The following is an 18010-nucleotide window of genomic DNA, read 5'->3' on the forward strand; positions in this document are numbered from 1 at the left end:
GGCGCAGCGGGGCGCGCCGCGCTCTCCGAGCGGCTGTCGCGGCCCACCATCGCGGCGCGTCTGCCGCCCGCGCGGCCGCCCCGCGCCTCCACGGCCGCACGCCGCGCGCCCGACACAACCTCGCCCCGGCGCCCGCCCCCGACCAATCGATCTCATCTCTTATCATCGCAGCTTTTACGACGATCATGGCGAAGCTTTCGCGGTTTGGCACTCGGTGATCGACTGAAGTTCAAGTTTATTTCTTTATCTTAAAATTGTCGGCATTTTTTATACACATCAATATTATTTTATGATTCCACTGAAATATTATCTTAGAATGTTAAAGCTTGCTTTGATGTCTTTTCTATGCGGTGCATCTTAACATGTTCAAAGCATTACCTACTTCAAACTAAGCAACTTTTATTTTTCAATCAAAATACCTCGATTAATTTTGAAATTAATTTAAACATCGCGTTTTATTTAGTAAAAAACAGTATTGAAAAAATTATGTTAAAAAAAATATTTTCTAAAAAATCCGTAATATTTCGAGCGCCGTTCCAAAGTCACGTCGGAACAACGCGCGTGCGCGTTGCCGCCCACCAATCGAAAAAGCTCTTGTTTACAATATGAGCGGCGCAGCATCCCTCGCCGCGCGCCGCCGACCCGACGCCAGAACTCTCCTTACATTCACACTATACTAACACTTTCCACAGAACTCCCTATTTTCTTGCCATTATGATGGATATTAGATATAGGTAAACACGACCTATTATACAAAGCTCTACAGAAAGCTCGGTGAAGCTTATTATTTCATCATGCGATGGATGTAGCTCTGATTACCTCGATTGGGAATGTACTCATGTGCTTATGTTATGGGAGGTATTTTTGCATGGGTACGACTTCTCGACGACTTATCAGCTTTTGCTAGCGTCATATCATAATATATGTTGAAGTTATCATTGTAGCTCATAGCATGACAGGAGTAACCGTGGAAGATGATAGAGCAGACAGACAGACAGGCATAATTCACACCCATAATCCATAATCCTCAGAGTAAGGCGGTTAGCACACGATGCGGTCAACCGCGCTTGTTAATAGTCACGGACGATCGAATCTGTGCGGGCCGCACCTCGAACCCGGTCAGGTATCGCACGATTTTGATCGTGTGGAGCGCTGTGCGGCGGTACCCAGTGCGGTGGTCGGCCGCCTTGAACATCGAACCCGGTTCGGCACCGGACAAGTTCAAGACAGTCGTCTGATAGCGTACCGCACCAAAATCAGTCCAGTCGGTATTCTACCTTCGTGTGCACAGGTCTATTTAAGATAGAATTTAGCTCATTATTTATTTTTCCTTTTTACTCATTGTTTTAAGTTTACGCGGTTTAATTAAAACACATAATAACGGGTTATTACCGCGTTTAAAGCAGGCAGTCTCATATCCCTGCTTTAAACGCGCTAAGAACTCGTATTATTATGTGTTTTAATTCCTTTTTACTTATCGTAGTAAAGCTGTCGTAGCAAGAATGGTATCTGCAAATGGGTCGTGTACTAGGGTCAAAATAAATTATGAAATTCTGATTATTAAATAAAGACAGATCTAAAACTAACGAAAAACATTTTCTTTTTTCTATTTAACTTATTTCTAAATTTTAATCAAGAAAAACGTAATAATAAGTCCGACATTTTATCACGTTTAACTATGACGTCACAGCGTGCTTTTTCATACAATTTCCTGAGTAATTTCGTGTTTTGACGTTTAGTAAAAAGTAACTGATTTGACCAGGTGGAAACTAACCTAAGAATGCGACTTTTCGTACGACGCGATTACATACCGCTAGCTTGGAATCGACTGGACAGTTCGTGCGGTCCCGGTCGTGTGGAAACGACCGCACCGCATCGCATTATCGAGTTCGTGGTCCGGACCGCACAAGTTCGATCGTCTGTTTGTACTTTCGACAACTGCGACCGCGAGCGCGTCGTGTAATAAGCGCCTATTTCATACCTACTGTTTCCAAAAGGATAGGCAGAGGTATAAAGCTTTCGAAAAGCTTCGAGCTTTTGAGTTTTTTTTTGGGATAGTACATACGTACATAAACTCATATAACAATAAAAATTAAATAGAAAAAAAAATAGAAATATAATCGCTTATTTCTTTTTATTTTGGTGCAATAAAGTGTATTTGTATTGTATTGTAATCTCATGATCGTAATCCCTGATGGGCTGGGCAGAACCACAAGTACTTAATCAAAAACTTGCAGTCACTGTTTATACGAAGTCGTAAGATGGCTATGATGAACCTTATGGTGACAAAGGATCAGCCTATAGCCCGTAACAATAGTCCATCATGTTGAAAAGGACAAAATTTTGAATAATTGGGAATATAGTCATGTGCACATATTCTGTTTTGTTTAATCTGTTTTAGCCGACTTCAAAAAACTTCTATATTCGACTGTATGTTAAAGATATTCTTAATTCTCACCAGGACAAGGAGTTTCCAGAGACATACAGACCCTCAATACGAAAGATGAAACATACATAAGCTCTTTTTTTTTTGACGTGACTTATTGTAGATTTGCCGCAGATGGCATTAACTACTTGGCCGGACAAATGGGGAGCGCTGAAGGCTCTCACCCGGTACAACGTTTAAGACAACAGGCCTGAGGGTGCCCAGTTGGGCGCGAACCTCGGCTCAGGGCGTCGTCTGAGAGGAAAAATATTTGAAAGAATTAATCGACCCTAGCGGGTCGATAGCGATAAGCGCTGAATGAGGGAAATCGTCGACCACGCCGGCGGGATCGGTATCGGGGCTCTAAACATAAGCTCATGACTATATGAATGGGGGTCCTCGGTTTATAAATTTGAATTCGGGCATCGAAGCCTGAACCTCCGGGAGCGTTACGCCCTAGAGGCTAGACACACAGCCGCCGTTAATTAGATCCTGCAAAAAAACGAGGTCGTTAACTAAGGCTAATCCACATTTTGGGGTACGGTCGGCTTCACCGTTCCACGATGTGCACACCTATTTTAGCGTCAAAGTGGGTCTTCAAGCGTTGGACGCGATAAATATAGCGGACGAACCAGCCGAGATGGGTTTCCATGCGATTAGCTATGTTACATGCAGCCCTGTACCGTGTAGAGTGGCTGTAGCTATAGGCAGAGGGCAGGAAACGTGAGTGGGTGGAAGAATGCTACTAGTGTACAGTCATGAGTAAAATCATGTACCAACTTTAGGACCCTGTCGCACTATCATATTTGACATTTAATGAGGCTTACGGTTTGATTTGTCAAAAAAGTTAATGTGACATGGTTTCAAAGTGTATACATATTTGTACTTATGAAAGTACCTGCTTCGTCGCTAGGTTCCTACTCCAGTCGTGTAAGAGGTTCTTATTGGTTCTATAATAACTTTGGCATCAAGGTTGATAAGTTCAGTTATCGACTTTACATTTATTCGGGATTTAATTCATAAAAAAGATAGGTCTAGGGGTCGTATTAATAAACTAATCTCAGCTTCGAGACTGCCCTCAAAATCATGTCAATGTGACAGTTCTCATATACGTATAAAAACAGGGACTTGAGCATGATCTTGAGGGCAGTCTCAGCTGAGATTAGTTTATTAATACCACCCTAGGTTTCTCGAAGACAGACCTCACTCACTCTGATGTCTGAATTATTATTTTATTGAACTGAGGTGGCTCAGATAAAGATTTACATAGTATGTCATAGCCGGCACTAACGGTTTAACATGTCTTTTGTTTGACACGTAAGTATCGTTTTATTTTCAGCCTGCAATATCTTAGGATAGGGACAGTTCCACAAAGTGATACTTTACTTCGTTTTTTTAACGTGTCCCCAGCCCCGGGAATCGAATAATTAAGCTCAACACTCCAACCATTGGACTGCGGAGGCCGTTACCTTCTAACTACCCAAATAAATTCCACAAGAAATAGTGCCACAATCATAATATTCATAACATCAACCAACACCAGTTGCGCCTGTAACCACACGCCTAGCCAACTAAGTTTTAAAGTAAAATTGGGAGTTTGCTATTTTAAAATTCAAGGCGTTTGCCAGAACAAATAGAATCTTAGTAAAATTTTCACTCGTATAGTTATGTAGGTTATTTGTGATAATTGAATATAAACAAATATTGCATATACTCGATGATTATGTGAAATCTTTAATCATTATAGTAAAGTGGTACTGAATGGATCTCTACGCTCCTTTTGGGGTAGATAGGCTTCGACCATATACGTACATATAGGTACATTGGATAGGCTAGAATTATCACTATCTATCACTCTGTTTTTAGGTATGGTAAATAAAAGCGATTTAACTTTCCTAGTTACCTACTACCTACCTATTATTTTTTATCATGCGAATGATGTCATACATACCTACCTACATTGAAAGTTAATAATGCAACACGTTCTCGATACTTTCGGAATGACATCATTTTCGACGTTTTAAAAATTGGTATACGTGTATGTATGAAATATATTAATATAAAAAAATAAAAAATAATCTTAATTACTACGTAGGTAGGTACCTAAGTATGAAATTAATACTACTCCTTGCCTTAAGTTCATAATAAAGACAAGCTATAATAACCTTGAAGGCGTGATTCGTTATCGAATTCTAAACTAACAAATAAAGAGATTAAGCCATACAATACGAATGAGAGCAGAAAAATAATGATAATATTTTGTGAAATCTGCTCGACTTCACAATGCTATGAAATAACGGCACATATTAATCACGAATCGCGAATTTTGTGAACATCGAAACAGTTTCAGAACGCAACTCGCCGTGCCATCCACCGCCCGCACCCCGCCCGCTCGCCCGCGCTGTCAAAAATTCCAAAAATGAGTGAAGAATCACGAAATAAAACTTTTTTAGGATTTGATTTTAGTACGCAAAGGGTAAGTAAATTAAAAAATATATTTTAATTATATTTACATTCGTAAAGCGATTACGAGTTATGTATAAATATGCAATGTTTTGTTAACTTTCCTACAAACATGCCTGTACACTAATTAATTAGTCAGAATATTAAATTAGGAATCTGGAGCATTATTATGTTAACGTTAATGTAATTAGTCTTTTTTAATATTGTATAATACTTTTGGTATGTTTAGCAACCAGTAACAATCGAAGAAATTATTTCTTATTACAATTTTAAACGTTTAATTTAATAATAATTGTCATTCTTATCTCTCTTAGTTATCATTTTATTACTGGAGTTACGATGTTTATGAAGATTACATAATTTTATTATTTGATATTATTAATACGCTTCTATGCTGTTCTGGGAGCAAATAAAAAACATAGAACACGTTCAGCTGCTTGTCTTCCCGGGCATGTCGTAAAAACCGACAGAGGGATTGCGTCCTCTAACATGATGGACTAATGTTATGGGCGATAGGCTGATCCCTTATCACCATAAGGTTCATCATATCCATCTTAGGATTTCGTATCAACAGTGGCTGCAAGTTGTCTTTTATTACTTGTGGCTCTGCCCACCCCATTTGGGATTACGGGCGTGAGTTTATGTTATGTTTAAGAAAGATAAAAGATGCATGTCTGTTATCCATGAAATCAGAAGGTTAAATGAAGAAAAATCTGTACAGCTCCATCTATATTGTTTTTGAGGAATGAAGCCTGGAAAGTCCTTTGTTGCATACACAAAAACGAAAAAAAACATTACAAGTATCTCTCTTACCTTTGTGCATAACCTAGATTTATTTATCTCTTTCCAATTAAGCAACTAGCAACTTGATTAAAAATGCAGATTATAACAGTAAACATCAATGTGCAACACACAAACATTAAATAAATATTTATTTATTCTTTAAGTTCAAAGATTCTTTATTCTCATTAAGACAAAATAAGTCACTTACATGAGAACAGATTTCAATAAAATAAATACTAATATTCGCTCGTACAGAAAATACATAGTTAACTGCAGGTAATTTGTTTTCGATTGCATTACCTATCTTGGTCACTGGGTCGCCGACGACCTCAGTGATGGCTTGGACATCGAGAGGGAGCGCCGGTCTCTGTCTGTGCGCTGTAATATGTTGGCTCGCAGATTTGCACGATGTACCAAACAAGTAAAGATTACGCTCTTCAAAGCATTTTGTACATCTTTGTACACGTGCGGTTTGTGGACCAGCTTTACGAAGCGTATATACAGTGACCTGAGAGTGCAATACAACAATGCGTTCAGGGCGCTGCTGGGGTTGTCGCGACGCTGTAGCGCCTCCGGTATGTTCTGCGAGGCGCGCGTAGACGACTTCCACGCGATCATGGGTAAGCGCTGTGCGTCTCTGTTGCGCCGTGCGCGTGCCAGCCCCAACACCATCATGAGCGCATTGGTGGACCGGTACGACTCGCCGCTGCTGAACCGCTGGGTGCAATTGCACGCTGTTACATAGCTGCCCGCGGCTTCGGTGATTCGGGCCGGTCTCTTGTGTTTCATTTTTATGTTGTTCGTCTTTCGAATCTGTTACTAATACTAGGTTAAGCCTTTTGTTACTAACTTAATATGGACTAGTTTCCGAAATAAATATTTTGAATTTGAATTTGAATTACTTCACATTTTTGCATTACTTCATTCTTTCAGTTAAAAGCCCTTGTAATAGGTGAAGACTATGGGGTGCTGCAGGAAGCAGATGTGGAGTTCGATGTTGACCTGCCAGAGTTCAGGTAGACAGTGATGTTCTCTGTATAGTCTGATTTGGCATAACTCATAAATGGATTCAGGAGTCACATTAAAAACAGAAAATTTGATATTTCAATGTCAATATTTGGTCCATTTCATATTATTAATATATGCCACATAATATAATTTCTGGTGCATTTAAATGGATCCACTGAATACGAATTATTATAAACAGACTCAGTGGTTGAGTGTTGGGCTCACAATCCGAAGGGCCCGGGTTCGAATCCCAGTGGGACCCACAGTTTGGCAAGCTGATCATGTGATTTTTTAAGTATGTAGTCGTCATGAGTCACCTAATTCAGCCGAGAGTTGCCGTTCTATACGTAGCATTATTCCTTATTCTATGATGTTACTAGGACGTCAGGAGGCGTACTGCGCGGCGAGCGAGGTGAGGTGACGGCGCCACCGCTGCTGTGGGTGAAGGCGCTGGACATGGTGATGGACCGGCTGGTCGTCGCCGGCGTCGACTTCTCCACCATCGAGGCTCTCTCGGGCGCTGCACAGGTGTGTATATATCTGCAAGCAGATGTTGGGCGATATTCTGCGACTCCACTTAACCGTATAACAATATTTTATTACACACATACATACATAAATTCACGCCTATTTCCTACCGGGGTAAGCAGATACAATGGAATTTAAACGGAACGTTTAGGCTATCATGTTTATGTGATGTGATTGTATGATAAGGTGTTAGTAACATCTTAACGAATACTAACCATGATCTGAGTTAATTTCTAAGTGGAATTTTCCATCGCAAAATCATGTTCTTTTTTGTATTTTGAACAGTGAGCTGAATCATCCCCCTCAGTATTCGTTACGGTGTCACTTACACCCCGTACAAGTCCCGTCCCGTGCCATATACAGTATGTTAGTGACATCGTAACGAAAAGTTTGAAGGACGATTTTTAATTATTTTCAGTTTCATACTTTTGCGACGGAAAAGTCCACTTGATATTAACTCAGAATCATGGTCTGAATCATTAGTATTCGTTACGATGTCACTAACACCCTGTATATGGCACGGGACCGTACCCAGTGGAAGAAGATGACATACAATCACAACCCTTAGCAGTGAGGAAACCCACAGAAAGAAACGTTTTAGAAGGCTTTATGTTAGTGGGCTCAGTCTTCCGCATGTAGACTCTGATGGTCACTTATGCGTGAACCGTGATGGTGGTGTGGTTTCTTCCAGCAACACGGCTCAGTATGGTGGGCAAAGGGCGCAGAAGCGAAGCTGGGCAGCTTGTCTCCGGACGAGTTCCTGCACACTCAGCTAGCGTCCGCCTTCGTCGCGCATGCGCCGGTGTGGATGGACTCCAGCACCAGTGCCGACTGCCGCGTCTTAGAGGACGCTGTAGGGGGACCAGAGGTAAACATACATACATAAACTCACGCCTATTTCCCACCGGGACAAGCAGAGACTCGACGGGGTAAGAATTCCATTTGCTTCGATCCTGACCAGTGATGTGGCGTTCCCGGGAATGTACCCAAAATGGGAATGGTCCCGTCGTAAAAACTCTGGTGAGTGAGGATTCTGGCTGCTTTTCTTTTTCAAATTGTTGTTTTTTGAACTCTGGTGTTGTCTACCTGAAAGTTAGTTAGTAAAGCTTTTATACATAAGTTTTAAGTTTCGCCTTTTTTCTGGGAATGGCACAGCAGTGATCCTGACAGACTTCAGAGTGAGGGGGGGGAGGTAAATCTAGCTCGACTGACACGAATTGGTGCGGGGCGGAGAATCTGTTCTATGCTTAGTTTATTCATTATTATATGCTAGTAGCCCAGCAAATAGACACCTTTTGATCGTAAAGGCAGCACCGGTGGCGGGAGGTAGATGCGAGATCCGAGGTGAGACAGCCTTGGGTTCGCTCGCGGCCTTACTAACTCATACATACATAAATGGCTTATATACGTCCCACTGCTGGGCTTAGGTCTCCCCTCAATCAACCGGAGGGGGGTTAGGAGCATATTCCACCACGCTGCTCCACTGCGGGTTGTGTTTTTACGGCTAATAGCCGGGACCAACGGCTTAACGTGCCCTCCGAAGCACGGGATCATCTTACATTTTCGGACAATCAGGTGATTCAAGCCTGAAAAGTCCTTACCAAACAAAGGACAGTCTCACAAAGTGATTTCGACAATGTCCCCATCGGGAATCGAACCCGGACCTCCAGATTGTGAGCCTAATGCTCTAGCCACTAGACCACAAGGGCTGTTAACTCAATAATCAATATCTTGTGGGTTGTGAGGTCAAGTACCAACCTCATCAATCCAGCCCTGACATGGCTCATGTAACGACTACTTACTTACATCATCATCTTACTCAATAACCACAGGAACTAGCCAAGATAACGGGGTCGCGGGCGTACGAGCGGTTCACTGGCCCGCAGATCCGCAAAATGTACCGTACCAAGCCGCGTGTGTACCAGGCGACGGCGAGGGTGTCTCTGGTGTCGTCCTTCGCGGCCTCGCTGTTCCTCGGACGGATAGCGCCGCTGGACCTCGCCGACGGCTCCGGGATGAACCTGCTCGATATCCATACTAAGACGTGGTGCCAGCAAGCCCTTAAGGTAAAGACTTCTTCTATCAAATGGGTTGTGAGGTGAATTACCAACCAAAGCGATAAGAAAGTAGAGTTGGCATGCGAATGTAGATTCATGAGGTCACTTCTCTCTTCTTCTATCGTGTGGGTTTTCTATGGTATGGTTGCCTGAAGTCTTCTTCTGTCGTGTGGGTTGTAAGGTAAATGACCCACCCCATCACCCCTGGTATCAGGGTTATTATTTGCCGCCAAATGCCTCTGTCATGTCTCATGTAATAAACTTACTTACATTTGTTCAGTAAGTAGTAACCGGGACCAACAGCTTATCGCAACGGATCATTTCGGTCGATCAGATGATCAGCCTGTAATGTCCGAACCAAACTAAAGATTACAAAAGTATTTTTTGAGATATTTCCCCACCGGGATTCGAACCTGGGACCTTCGGATCGTAAGCCTAGTGCATATTGCTGGACAATATTGCTTTTTTAGATGAATTGCTTCGATGTGGCCTTTTTAACCCCCCGTTCTTATGACCTACTTCGTCCTGCACCCCAGGCTTGCGGGGACGAGACCCTGGAAGACAAGTTGGGCTCCCCGGTGCCTACTGCCACGGACCTAGGTCCAGTGTGCAAGTACTTCGTCGACCGCTACGGCTTCCGTCCGGAATGCCGCGTGGTGGCCTTCACCGGGGACAACTGTTCTGCGCTCGCTGGTAAGACACCACAGATAAAATAACAACGTTGCATCACACCTGCTGAAGGAAGGAAGTGTATATGCACGTGTGTCTGCCCCTTCAATCAATCAATAATACTTTATTGCACAACAACATATACAAAGGACATAAACATACGAATAAAAACATAAGTACAATAGGCGGCCTTACTGCTAAATAGCAATTTTTGCCAGGCAACCTTAGGGTGAAAGAAGTTAATGCATTGGAGCACGGACTGGTGCATATATATATAATAATAAGAAAAACACTTCCAAGTTATGCCTGCAGGAAAAGCGCCTTCACTCTTGCCCCTTCATCCTTCCTTCCTTTTCTAAGTGGGTGTACTATACAGAGTGTTAGTGACATCGTAACGAAAACTTTGAGGGATGATTCAGACCATGATCCTGAATCGATGTGGCTCATGTAACGACTACTTGCATCAGTAAGTAGTAACCGGGACCAACGGCTTAACGGCCATTCAATTTAGCCAACTTAATTAAAATACATAATAACGGGTTCTTACCGCGTTTAAATCAGGGATCTACCTACTCCACTCCAATCTCATCAGTCATCCCGTGATCATGACACTTGCAACAGTGTCGAAATATCGGAAGTGTCATATCCCTGATTTAAACGCGGTAAGAACCCGTTATTATATTGTGTTTTAATTATGATAATGGTGCCAATTCCTGTAAACACCATCTAATTTTATTTTAAGTTATATCTGTCATTTTCTTATCCGCCGAAAAGGAAAGGGACGGGTAATCGACAAGTATAAAATTTATGGAACACACGTCAATTTTAAGCACAAATCTAAAACAATCGTCTAAAAATTTTACACTGGCCAATAACCCGACACAATTATGTTGACAGCACACGTCAAACGGTTTGCATACCAGTGAGATACCTTTTTGATTTGCCCGGGTTATCCTTTCATTTACGCATTCTCCCTAAAATTAAGGGCTGTCAATTATCCGTCCCTTTCCTTTTCGGTGGATAACAAAATGACAGGTATAACTTAAAGTAAAATTAGGAGGTGTCTGTAGGAATCGGGGCCAATGACCGCGTAAACCTAAAATAATGTTTAGACAACTTAGTAGAACGAATAAAATAGTAAATAAGTTTAGTAAGGAAGCGTTATCACAAAGATTCGCATTATGTAGTAATCATGTTGTTCTCAAGAGCCGCGATAAGATACGGTGGAACTTATAACATTAGTGTCATAATAACTGATAACTACATGATAACATTCTTGATTTTACTACTTACTCGAGATCATTATATTTACATATTTATGTATTATGTGGAGAGCTAGACAAACCCTTATAACATAACATAAGCTCACGACTATATCCCAATTGGGGTAGTCAGAGGTACATCATCGCAAGATGACTTGAGTACCAACCTCAAATTCTAGCTTTAAGTTACCTCAATCACGTGTACGTGTTGCTTTATTATTTGTTTAAAACTTTAACTTGAATGGTGTATACGCCTGTAATGGTATAACATACGGTCATTGTCCGTTGAATTTTATTCATGTTTTTTATGTATATAGGTACCAATGGTATAAGAAGATGGAAAACTGCACTTAAATTAATAACACATTATTCCCCCATCTCGTGCCAAGGCTCATGTAACGACTACTTACTTACATCATAAGTAGTAAATGGGACCAACGCCTTAACGTGTCTTCCGAAGCACGGATCACCTTACTATCGGACAAACAGGTGACCAGCCTGTAATGTCCTAACCAAACTAGGGATCTCAAAGTAATTTTTGTGGTATGTTCCTACCGGGATTCGGACCTGGGACCTCCGGATCGTGAGCCCAACGCTCAACCACTGGACCATGGAGGTCGTTATTGCACCATTAAAACCTTACCTTACTCCTCTTCCTCAGGCCTACGTCTGCGCTCCGGCTGGGTAGGCCTCAGTCTAGGCACAAGTGACACTCTACTCCTAGGCCTGCAAACCGCGGGGGCCCCTCCCGCGGGCCACGTGCTAGTGGGCCCCACATCTGAGGCCCCCTACATGGCACTGTTGTGCTTCGCAAACGGGTCCCTAACCCGTCAGAATCATAGAGACAGACTGGCCGAGAAAAGTTGGGATGCCTTTAACGATTTACTGCGGGCAACGGTTAGAGGGAATATGGGATATATGGGTGAGTTTTACATACATACATTTACAGGGTGTTAGTGACATCATAACGAAAACTTTGAGGGATGATTCAGGCCATGATACTGAGTTGATATCAAGTGAAATTTTCCGTCGCAAAAGTATGAAACTGAAATTAATTTAAAGAGAACACTAAATTGTTAATGAATTTTCCAACTGGAAAATCCATTTGATATCAACACAGAATCGTGGTCTGAATCATCCCCCCTCAGTATTTGTTACGATGTCATTAACACCCTATCTACTTTTATGGCTACCTGTTTGTACATATAGGGTGTAAATGACATCGTAACAAGTACTGAGGGGGACGATTCCGCTTGATATCAACTCAGAATCGTGTGCTATGTTTTCGTTAGGATGTCGCTAACAACTGTATTTCGCTCAGGCATCTACTACGACACGGCGGAGATAGTCCCCCGCCGGCGGCCGGGCCGCTGGCTGGTGGAGGCGGGCGGGCGCAGTGTGGAGCGCCTGGCGCCGCAGTTCGAGGCGCGGGCGCTGCTAGAGGGACAGGCGCTGGCCAGGCGCGCCCACGCCGAGGACATGGGGTTCACGCTCGGTCAGTACCACACCAAATTCAAATACAAAATTATATTTATTCAGTAGGTAACATAGTTACACTTTGAATCGACATTTGTTTACACGTTTTTTTATTAAATTAATTTCCTATACCTAAAGGTTGACTCGAAGACACTGCTACCTCAGCAATAAAGCCTGTTGTACTACCTATCTAATTATAATAATATACCTATTTTGAATATGTTTGAAATGTAATAAAGAGTTATTGTATTGTATTACGAACGTCTCATCCGTCTAAAACTACTGCAGCTTCTCAAGAACTGTATAGCGGGGGAAAAGAAGCTGCAAGAAATATCTTATTAAAAAAAATATAAAATATTGCTACACAATATTATACATATATATAGTAATTTGGCTATCTAATATTAATTTCCAGACAGTTAATCCCATGCGTTTATATATTCCAAAACGTGTATGTATTTGAGGAATGGTATAAGAAAACCAGGTATGCCTGACATGTCAAGGTGGGCCCAGCTTTTTTTAATGATTTTTATATATGTGACAAGTAATGATCCGGTTGATTGAGGTGAGGCCTGTGCCCAGCAGTGGGACGTATATAGGCAGTTTATGTATAACAAGTAATAGTAATTAAATACATCAGTCAGTAATTCTCTTAATTTTCAATAATAAAATGTATGTCCTTGGAATGTTGGAAATATCGGGAGTCTTATATCCCTGATTAAAGCGGTAAAAACCCGGTGTTATGTGGTTTAATTATTACAATAAGATTCCCATTTTTGGTGAACGCAAGCTAAGCTCAATATGTGTGATGTGGTTGTACTTTTTTAAATAAATAAATAAATAAACGCAGCCTGAAAAATCCTTCATTGTTTTTTGACGTTTTGTTTATGTGCCATGGAGGGTATTGTATTGTAATATTTACAGACAAATCGTCGCGAGTCATCGCTACGGGCGGCGCGTCCGTCAACAAGGAACTGCTGCAGATCTTCGCTGACGTGTTCAACACGCCCGTCTACGTGCAGGTACCAACACACATTTATTTAGATAGGTATACCAACGGTACGGTCACGAGCATTAATATGTAATACACTTTGGTACCATGTCACATTAACTTTTTTGACAAATTGAACCGTAAGTCTCACTAAATGTCAAATATGTTAGTGCGACAGGGTTCTAAAGTGGGTACATTATATTGCTCATGACTGTACACATTGTAAAGTTATAAATTTCGTATATGTACCCCAATTAACACACACACATTCGATAATATTTGTATATGTACACTCTAATTCTATTAAAGTAATTTGGTATTATATTATAATGTATGTACAATTGTACACGTTCGTGCGTCACCCAACAGGGTCCACATGATACCAGCATCGTGGTTCACGCCGCGACTTGTGCTGAGTGAGGCCCTTTTATCTCAGGACGTCCACCACCACCTTATGGTCATTTCGACTAACATCCGTCTTGCTTTTTTGTTGTAATTGTTTTATATGAAAAAAAATTATATGAACCTCCCTCCACCACGCTGCTCCACTGCGTGTTGGTGGAGATGTTTGGGCTAGTAGCCCGGGACCAACGGCTTAGCGTGCCTTCCGAAGCACGGCATCATCTTACTTTTTCGGACAATCAGGTGATTCAAGCCTGCAATGTCCTTAATAAACAAAGGACAGTCTCACAAAGTGATTTCGACAATGTACCCAGCAGGAATCGAACCGAGACCTCCAGATCGTGAGCCCAACGCTCTAACCACTAGACCACGCTGTCCTCCCCCCTCCCAAGGGCACTTTAGGCTAGGTAAGATAAGGATCTTACCTAGCCTAAAGTGTCCCACTGCTGGGACTCTCTCCAGTGCTTCCTCCGGCCAGCCTTCCAGGAAAGCATCCAAGTCGTCGCGCCATCTCCGCCTCGGTCTGCGGCGCCTGCAAGCCCCCGCCACCCGCCACCAAGTCTAAAATAAAGAGTCTATAAACCTAACTTATGTACAGTCATGAGCAATATCATGTACCCACTTTAGAACCCTGTCGCACTATCATATTTGACATTTAATGAGACTTACGGTTTAATTTGTCAAAAAAGTTAATGTGACATGGTTTCAAAATGTATACATATTAGTACTCGTGACCGTAGTTATGTGTATGAATGTACATTTTGTGTTTCATCAGGAACAACACGCGAACGCAGCGTTGCTGGGCGCGGCGATGCGCGCAGCCGACGTGTGGAGCGCCAGCACGGGGGCGCGGCTGCCGGGGGCGGAGCCCGGCCTGGCCCCCGCCGCCGCGCCCTACCCCGGGGACGACGAGATCTACACCCCCATGCTGGCCCGGTACAGGGAACTGGTTAAAACTATACCTACACTTGACTAGATACATCATTCATTAAGAAGCTGTAGAATGACAAGGATCTTTTGACACGTGGCCATATGGTTTTTTTTGTCGCGACTTATTGTAGATTTGCCGCAAATAGCAAATACTACACTACACTACTATACTACTACACTATTATACTACTACTTGGCCGCTATACTACTTGGCCGGACAAATGTCGGAACTAGAGTCTGGGTACCGGAAGCTGTCCAAGAGAAACGGCGGCAATTTAAATAAAAAATAGCTGGATACCACCCACTTCACCATCCCACTTGCGTCAGACAGAGTACTGCGGGGCGGAAGGCAAGAGGGAAACCACTGCCCTATTTTTCCCTAAAACAGTAGCAAAGAAAATGCTGCACCGACAAGAGCGTGGCTCTTAAATTGATGACGAGCTGGAAACCCAGCACAATACACAACAATACACTGCCCAAGTGGAGTTGATACTTGACACTAGATATAATATAATTTTCCGTAGCATCTAGTATCAACTCTTATTCGGACAGTACAATATAGTGCATAGTATTTACAAAATTTACTCAGTTTCTCTTGGTCACCTTTCGCTTAAAAGTTGTTTAACAGTTGTTTTTAAATTTTTGACAATGAAGATGGTGCACACTAGCCCTTTTGTCAATATCGTCATCATCACTGACAGTGCCACTAGATCCTTGTCGACCCATATTGTCTGACCGCATCTTAGTCTTAGGTTGAGCTTGAGTGGGGGAAGGAAAGCGACTATTTCAAAGCACGAATTTCAAAATGGCGAACTCATATACATGGTGTTAGTGACATCGTAACGAATACTGAAGGGGATGATTCAGACCATGATTCTGAGTTAACATCAAGTGGAATTTCGTCGCAAAATTCATATTTTTTTAGTTTTTTCTTAAATTATTTTCAATATAATAGCCCCCTCAGTATTCGTTACGATGTCACTTACACCCCGTACAAGTACCTACAGGTAGCCATACAAGTAGGTATGGGTGTTAGTGACACCGTAACGAATGATGAGGGGGATGGTTCAGACCATGATCCTGAATTGATATCAAGTGGAATAACCTGTCGGACAGTTCATGAAAATTTATGTGTTTTTTTTTTAATTATTTTCAGTTCCAAACTTTTGCGTTAGAAAATTCCACTAGATATTAAATCAGAATCATGGTCTGAATCATCCCTCAAAGTTTTCGTTACGATGTCAATAACGCCCAGTATGTGAGTGGGGGAAGCGGCTGTTTCAAAGCACGAATTTCAAAATGGCGAACGCATATATCGCGCGCGACATAAATTAAATAGGGCCACCTCGCTCCGGGCGCAGTATGTCGCTCGAGCAGACTACAGTTTCTACGCAAAACTCAAAAGTTTTTATAGTGCCTTTTAAATGTAATTTATGAAATAGAAATACTCTTTATTTGCTTTTGAAAAGGGTACATTAATAGATGGATGCTCATAAAAGTCCTTCCTTATGTTAATGTAATGTGGTTTTGTGGAGTTAGAGAAAGGAGACGAAGCGTACGAATGTAGGGCTCTATTACAATACACGATTTTAAGAGACACTAAAGTTAGGGTTAGGGTGGTGAAATAAGACTTAAGAAGTAAGGGTCGGGACCTTTTTATTTCGCAATACTGTACTAACTGGGGCCCTTGAATCATAATATACAATACATTGTTTTAAGTTTACGCGGTTATTATCATAATTAAAGCACATAATAACGGGTTCTTACCGCGTTTAAATGGGGATATGAGACTCCCGATATTTCGACACTGTTGCAAGTGCCATGATCACGGGATGACTGATGAGATTGGAGTGGAGTAGGTAGATCCATAATTTTCTACGGGCAGACATATCTGTCTACCCTCTTTCTTTGCCGCTTGTTTATGTTTTTGATATCGGAATGTTCGGAACCATCTGAACTCGCACCAAACTCACTACGACGCTGATTTAAACGCGGTAAGAACCCGTTATTATGTGCTTTAATTATGATAATATACAATGCCTTTAGCTGTCTACATACATACATAAACTCACGCCTATTTCCCACTGGGGTAACCCACCACCTTCCCATGGTCCTACCAACCTTTCGGTCATACGGACCTAAGGACCGAATCACGGGTGATGCGACCACGGGTGGGTGTTTCCCACTGGGGTAAGCAGAGACTATGGAATTCCATTTGCTTCGATCCTGACACGCTTCTCATGCTTCCTCCACATTCATCAATCGTTACATACACGCACGCCGGTTCAGAGTAGTAGAGTCGAGGTTAGTCAAACACTTCATAAAATCAATAAATTCCATGCATTTCTTCATACAGTCAATTAAAAAATCATAACATAAGGTAAATGTATTTTAAGCGAACTTCATGTGAAAAATCGACATAATATTTGACCAGCGGTCCCATGAAACTTACACATTTAAAACATTGCTAGATATTGCTTTAGACATGATAGATAAAAAAAATATAAAATTATTGGTGCTAATTCCTGCAGACAACATATAATTTTATTTTAAGTTATACCTGTCATTTTCTTATCCGTTGAAAAAGAAAGGGACGGGTAATCGACAGGCATACAATTTATGGAATATACGTCATTTTTAAACAGAAATCTAAAATATCCGTCTAAAAATTTTAGATCGGCCAATAACCCGACAGAATTAAGTAGACAACACGTCAAACGGATTGCCAGCGAGATGCCCATTTCATTCGCACGGGTTATTCATTCATTTTAAAATTAACTCGTTGACGATCATCCGTCCCTTTCCTTTGCGGCGGATAAGAAAATGATGGGTATAACTTGGAGGTGTCTACAGGAATCAGGGCCATTGTCTTCTTAAACACTACTAGAAAGAAATGCAGATTACTAATAGCTGTGACTAAAGAATATCCATTCTATTTATATGGCTTTCATTAGTACTATACTAAATGAAATAAAACGTGGAAGCAGGACGCCGCATGATGCGCTCTCTGTTGCAC

At 41.8% G+C, this 18010-nt stretch overlaps 1 protein-coding gene across 1 annotated transcript; it reads left to right on the top strand.

Annotated features, from left to right (window-relative positions):
* Positions 1–4792: 4792 nt before the first annotated feature.
* On the top strand, positions 4793–15451 carry LOC126370066 (xylulose kinase). Its single transcript, XM_050014714.1, has 10 exons — positions 4793–4901; positions 6605–6687; positions 7060–7207; positions 7899–8075; positions 9040–9273; positions 9801–9957; positions 11857–12117; positions 12517–12690; positions 13596–13693; positions 14840–15451. Exons 1-10 carry the CDS (start codon positions 4845–4847, stop codon positions 15038–15040), a joined length of 1590 nt encoding a protein of 529 aa, XP_049870671.1. The 5' UTR covers positions 4793–4844; the 3' UTR covers positions 15041–15451.
* The last annotated feature ends 2559 nt before the right edge of the window (positions 15452–18010 follow it).

Source organism: Pectinophora gossypiella, chromosome 10 (assembly GCF_024362695.1).
Source record: "Pectinophora gossypiella chromosome 10, ilPecGoss1.1, whole genome shotgun sequence".
NCBI lineage: Eukaryota > Metazoa > Arthropoda > Insecta > Lepidoptera > Gelechiidae > Pectinophora > Pectinophora gossypiella.

Excerpts from the sequence above, each read along its gene's own strand:
- LOC126370066 (XM_050014714.1), top strand. The coding sequence starts at position 4,845 with ATGAGTGAAGAATCACGAAATAAAACTTTTTTAGGATTTGATTTTAGT. Across the intron at positions 12,118-12,516 it reads AGGGAATATGGGATATATGG|GCATCTACTACGACACGGCG; the intron begins GTGAGTTTTACA and ends TATTTCGCTCAG. Across the intron at positions 13,694-14,839 it reads ACACGCCCGTCTACGTGCAG|GAACAACACGCGAACGCAGC; the intron begins GTACCAACACAC and ends GTGTTTCATCAG.